This window comes from Capra hircus, chromosome 21 (genome assembly GCF_001704415.2).
Source record: "Capra hircus breed San Clemente chromosome 21, ASM170441v1, whole genome shotgun sequence".
Classification (NCBI taxonomy): domain Eukaryota; kingdom Metazoa; phylum Chordata; class Mammalia; order Artiodactyla; family Bovidae; genus Capra; species Capra hircus.
In genome coordinates, this window is record NC_030828.1 from 53,743,797 (window position 1) to 53,749,767 (window position 5,971).

The 5,971-nt window shown below is 43.3% G+C and overlaps 1 protein-coding gene across 1 annotated transcript; it reads right to left on the reverse strand.

Moving 5' to 3' along the window:
• FSCB (fibrous sheath CABYR binding protein) lies at positions 1,306 to 4,494 on the reverse strand. Its single transcript, XM_018065963.1, has 5 exons — positions 2,891 to 4,494; positions 2,696 to 2,791; positions 2,405 to 2,599; positions 2,136 to 2,372; positions 1,306 to 1,988 (listed from the first exon to the last, which is right to left on the reverse strand). The coding sequence occupies exons 1-5, from the start codon at positions 4,265 to 4,267 to the stop codon at positions 1,440 to 1,442; spliced, it is 2,454 nt and encodes an 817-aa protein (XP_017921452.1). The 5' UTR covers positions 4,268 to 4,494; the 3' UTR covers positions 1,306 to 1,439.

Below are 5,971 nucleotides of genomic sequence, written 5' to 3' on the forward strand. Positions count from 1 at the left end.
TAACTAGACTTACTGTGATGATCATTTTGCAATGTATAGAAAAATTGAGTCACTATGTTGTATACCAAGAACGAATATAGTTTTGCAGGTCAATTATAACTCAAAGCCACCCACCAAACACACACACAAACTGATTGCTAGAAACAGAGATCAGATTTCTGGTTATAAAACGTGGAATGTGGGGGAAGGGAGAATTAGATAAAGGTGGTCAAAAGATATGAAAGATACAAACTAAGGATATAAAGTACATGATATAATTAATACTGTAGCATATTATTTATGAAAGAGAGTAAATCCTAAGAGTTCTCACCACAAGGAAATTTTTTTCATTTTTTACAATGTTATATCTATATGAGGTGATTGATGTTCACTAAACTTATTGCAGTAATCATTTCATGATGTATCTAAGTCAAATCACCATGCTGTATACTTTAAACTTACATAGTGCTGTATGTCCGGAGAAGGCAATGGCACCCCACTCCAGTACTCTTGCCTGGAAAATCCCATGGACGGAGGAGCCTGGTAGGCTGCAGTCCATGGGGTCGCGAGGAGTCAGACACGACTGAGCGACTTCAATTTCACTTTTCACTTTTCACTTTCATGCATTGGAGAAGGAAATAGCAACCCACTCCAGTGTTCTTGCCTGGAGAATCCCAGGGACAGGGGAGCCTGGTGGGCTGCCGTCTACGGGGTCACACAGAATCGGACATGACTGAAGCGACTCAGCAGCAGCAGTGCTATATGTCAGTTAAATCTCAATAAAATTGGAATGTAAAAAACTAAATAGGAATATGCCCTCAAGGCTATCTCAGTATGTTTTAATTTATGATTATACACTTTTTAAAATACTTCATCCACTGTTAGCTTCATTGAAGTGAAGATTTTTATCAAGGAAGTGTCCTTATCCAGATGGCGAAATGTGCAAGATAGAAACGAAAACAAAAAAGAAATAATGTCTCAGAAGGAACAAAATAGAAAGAGAATAATAGACATGATGAATTTTAAGGAGAAAGAAAACACTCCATAACTTTAGATGTGTGACCAAAACGCAAGAAACTTAAAGTTGATGAGAGAACTGCAGAAAAGAAAATGCCTTTTCCACTACAAGCACAGGTGGAAAAAAGAAAACGAAAAAAATGACTGTGGAGAATATTTTACCCTTGTCAACAGAATTTAGTGTCAAAAGGATATTGTAATTCTTTCAATTATAAAATTACTTCATTTCAAAATAGATATTTTATTCCACTTTAGAGTTGAATAAAAATAGTAGAGTAATTTTAAATCACTAGTTTTTATTGCTCACTTTCCAAACTATACTCCATGTCTTAGGATTTCCATTCACTTCCTTCTTCACAAAGCTCTCTCCAAATACCTTCAAATATACCTACCATTTTCTTATGTATGTACTTCCCAGAACCTCCTGGTTTCTGATTGTTAACTTAGTTAAGATCAGACCACAGCTGAGGAGGAGGCCCCTGTTCCAGTTCTATATGGATCACACCCTGTATTTCAAAAGAAACCCCTTCATTCTTGGTATCAGATGAATCTTTAGGAACAGTATCCCGTTCTAAAGGCTCTTCAGATTTTGGCTTATCATCCAAATTCCCTGATTCTAATTTTACTACCAGGACGTCTGCTTCCTTTGGAGCCTGATCTACTGGAGACACATTCTCTACAAGAGCCTCATCTGCAGGGGTTTGCTCAAATGGTGGAAGCAGAACCTCAACAGAGATTTCTTCTAAAGAGATTGGTGTAATAAAGGGCTCTCCAGTGAGTGAAGGCTGTTTCTCAACAGAGACCATTTCTGAAGTAGTTTCTTCAGCTGATGGAGGCTGCAGTTCATCAGGGGCCTCTTCTGCAGGAGCCTCCTCAGTGGGTAGAGATTGAACTTCTTCTGTGGCCTCTTCTGCAGAGGCCTCATCAGCTGGTAAAGACTGAACTTCTGGAGCTGCTTCTGCAGGGTCCTCCTCAGCTGGTGGAGACTGAACCTCTGGGGGCTCTCCTGCAGGGGCCTCTTCAGCTGGTGGAGGCTCAGGTTCAGCTGGGGCCTCTTCTGCAGGGGCCTCCTCAGCTGGTAGGGAATGAAGTCCTTGACCCTCTTCTTCAGGGCCCTTGTCAACTGGTGGAGACTGAACTTCTGGGGCCTCTTCTTCAGGGGCCTTGTCAGCTGCTGGAGACTGAAATCCTAGGCCCTCTTCTGCAGAGGCCTCATCAGTTGGTAGAAACTGAACTTCTGAGGCCTCTTCAGTGGCCTCCTCAGATGGTGGAGGCTGAACTTCCAGGGGCTCTTCTGCAGGGACCTGCCCAGCTGGTACAGACTGAACTTCTGGGGCCTCTTTTTCAGGGGCCTCCTCAGCTGGTGGAGACTGAACCTCCCCCCACCCTCAGCTGGTGGAGACTGAACTTCTGGAGCTGCTTCTTCAGGGGCTTCTTCAGCTGATGGAGACTGAACCTCTGGGGACTCTCCTGCAGGGGCCTCTTCAGCTGGTGGAGGCTCAGCTTCAGCTGGGGCCTCTCCTACAGGGGCCTCCTCAGCTGGTGGAGACTGAACTTCTGGAGCTACTTCTTCCGGGGCCTCTTCAGCCGGTGGAGACTGAACCTCTGGGGGCTCTTCTACAGGGGCCTCCTCAGCTGGTAGAGACTGAACTTCTGGGGCTGCTTCTTCAGGGGACTCTTCAGCTGGTGGAGACTGAACCTCTGGGGGCTCTCCTGCAGGGGACTCCTCAGCTGGTGGAGACTGAACTTCTGGAGCTGCTTCTTCAGGGGCCTCTTCAACTGGTGGAGCCTGAACCTCTGGGGGCTCTTCTGCAGGGGCCTCCTCAGCTGGCGGAGGCTCAGCTTCAGCTGGGGCCTCTTCTACAGGGGCCTCCTCAGCTGGTAGAGACTGAACTTCTGGAGCTTCTTCTTCAGGGGACTCTTCAGCTGGTGGAGATTGAACCTCTGTGGGCTCTCCTGCAGGGGACTCCTCAGCTGGTGGAGACTGAACCTCTGGGGGCTCTTCTGCAGGGGCCTCCTCAGCTGGTGGAGACTGAACCTCTGGGGACTCTTCTACAGGGGCCTCCTCAGCTGGTGGAGGCTCAGTGTCAGCTGGGGCCTCTTCTGCAGGGGACTCCACAGCTGGTGAAAGTTGAAGTTCTGGGGCCTCATGTATAGGAGCCTCTTCAGCTGAAGGAGGCTGAACTTCAGTAAGAGGCTCTTTTAAAAGAGTCTCTTCTGATGAGGTGGCCTCTACTTTAGCATGGGCCTCATATCCAGCAGTGTCTTCCACTGGGGAAGGCTGTATTTCAACAGGAGCCTCTTCAGCAGGAGGCTCTTCTGAAAGAGGCTCTTCATCTGGCATAGGCTCTACTTTAGCAGGAGCCTCATCTCCAGGAGCCTCTTCAGCTGGTGGAGGCTGTACTTCCACAGGAAGCTCTTCTTTGGTAATCTCATCTAGTGGAAGTTGTTCTTCAGCAGAGATCTCTTCTGCAGCAGGAGGCTGTACTTCAACTGGAACATCTTTCTCATCTTCTAAAGGTACAGGAGACTCTTTTTTGGTTGGTGAAATAGATAATGTTCTGCTAATACTTTGCTGCCTAATTTCTTCATTGCTACTTGTTGTGGGTTGAAATTCAGGATGTTCACTGACAAAAATATTCCCTGAAGATTTGTGCTTCTGTGCACCTTCCTTTGACTTTGAAAAAGAATTAGCCGGCCATCCAATAACCACTATTTCTGATTCACTGAAGTATGTCTGCTGTTCCTTGTCTACTTTCTCTTTTTGAGGAAAGTTCATCATTGTCCAGTCTCCAGTACAAGTAGTCTGCTGAGATCTGTCTGTTTTGACTTGAACAGAGTATCTGCTTGGTGGAACTTCTACTTCCTGAACACTCTCTGGAAATTCAGGACCTACTTCAACAGCAGCTGGCTTTTCCTCAGGTACCACTGCTTCACAAACTAACTTGATTTCTTCTTTTTTCTCTTCTGCAATAGCTTCTGTCTGCACAGACTTATCAGCCATATCCTGTACACGCTTTCTCTTTATCCAAGTTTGCTGAAGTTGAGAAGATACTCTATGATATTCATAGTTTAATTTGCTTCCAGGAATATTACCAATACTAAAGGCAGCTTTGGGGCAAGATGCTTGTGGTATAGACAATTGTTTCTTTTTCTCTGTCACTTCAGTCTGCTGGGATTTATCTACCATGGGCTGGCTGGGTCGTCTTCTCTTTCGAATTTCTTGCCTGCCTGCTGAGATAGACTGTTCAGATTCATCCTTTTCTTCCATTTCTAAGACTGGTAGATTTCAAACGTATTAACCTTCAAGTAAATTAACCATCAGGAATGACAAATGTACCAGATACTTAAGCCTTTGCCTTCCTCATTAAGTGCTCTTCTGTTGAGCTACATCAGGAAAGAGTTAGTTCATAAATTATTACATTCTGTACTACACTCCTGTTGGATCCCACCTCATTTAGTAAGCATCTTTCCTGTTTAATCTCTGGTATGACTAAATATAACTTCTAGAAGTTTTACTAAGAGTCTATGACATCACAGCCAATGGTCACTGCAAGGTTCCATCAGTGATATATCCAGAACCTTTTAACCTGGTAAACAACTCACAGATGCTGGCCACAAGTGAGAAATCTACTGCTTGAAACAAGTTGAAAACAAGCATTTGTCTAGCAGAGGAATATGAAGTAAACTCTGGTAACGCTGCTTTGTTTTAGTTGGAGTTGATGTTTTTGAACTTTTAATTCTGTTTGCTTCATCCTACTGTTAAAGACAGATATAATGCAGAATTCAGAATTCTGCAGTGTACTTGCAAGTGTTTGAGAAAACAACTGGTAAAATATGTGTGGCAATGTTCTATCAATATATATTCATATAATTTGAGGGAAAGTTAATATTGTTTGAAAAACTTGAGTTCTGAGATCCATACCCATGTAAGTTCATTATCTCCTTAGTATTCAGTAACCACAGGAGCCTGCTATTAATGTTTATATACATGCATGGCATGTTTGCCTTCTCAAATAACTTGAGATAGTCTAATTTTCAATTATCTCAGAAAATAGTTCCACCCAAAGTTTGACAAATAAAATAATGTTGAGTCTAAATACATGTCAAGTGGGAAAAAAATGCATTTTTTTTTTGATGCAACCAGTATATACTCTGCTGAATAACTACATGGGAATGAATTCCCATCGAAGATGAAATCATTTAATTGAAGCTTTGAAAAAGAGAAATCCCAGTTAAGCATACTGAAAATGGAATTATAATAGATTTAAAATATAAATAAACTTTAAGATACATCACACAAAAATTATACAAGAAAGATGAATTGGTCAAAAGATGTGCAAAATCCTATTCCTTTAGTCTAAGAAATGTTCAGTTCAGTTGCTCAGTCATGTCCAACTCTTTGCGACCCCATGAATCACAGCACACCAGGCCTCCCTGTCCATCACCAACTCCCGGAGTTCACTCAGACTCACGTCCACTGAGTCAGTGATGCCATCCAGCCATCTCATCCTCTGTCGTCCCCTTCTCCTCCTGCCCCAAATCCCTCCCAGCATCAGAGTCTTTTCCAATGAGTCAACTCTTTACATGAGGTGGACAAAGTACTGGAATTTCAGCTTTAGCATCATTCCTTCCAAAGAACACCCAGGACTAGGCTCCTTTAAGATGGACTGGTTGGATTTCTTTGCAGCCCAAGGGACTCTCAAGAGTCTTCTCCAACACCACAGTTCAAAAGCATCAATTCTTTGGCGCTCAGCTTTCTTCACAGACCAACTCTCGCATCCATACATGACTACTGGAAAAACCATAGCCTTGAATAGACAGACCTTTGTTGGCAAAGTAATGTCTCTGCTTTTGAATATGCTATCTAGGTTTGTCATAACTTTTCTTCCTAGGAGTAAGCATCTTTTAATTTCATGGCTGCAGTCACCATCTGCAGTGATTTGGAGCCCCCAAAAATAAAGTCTGACACTGT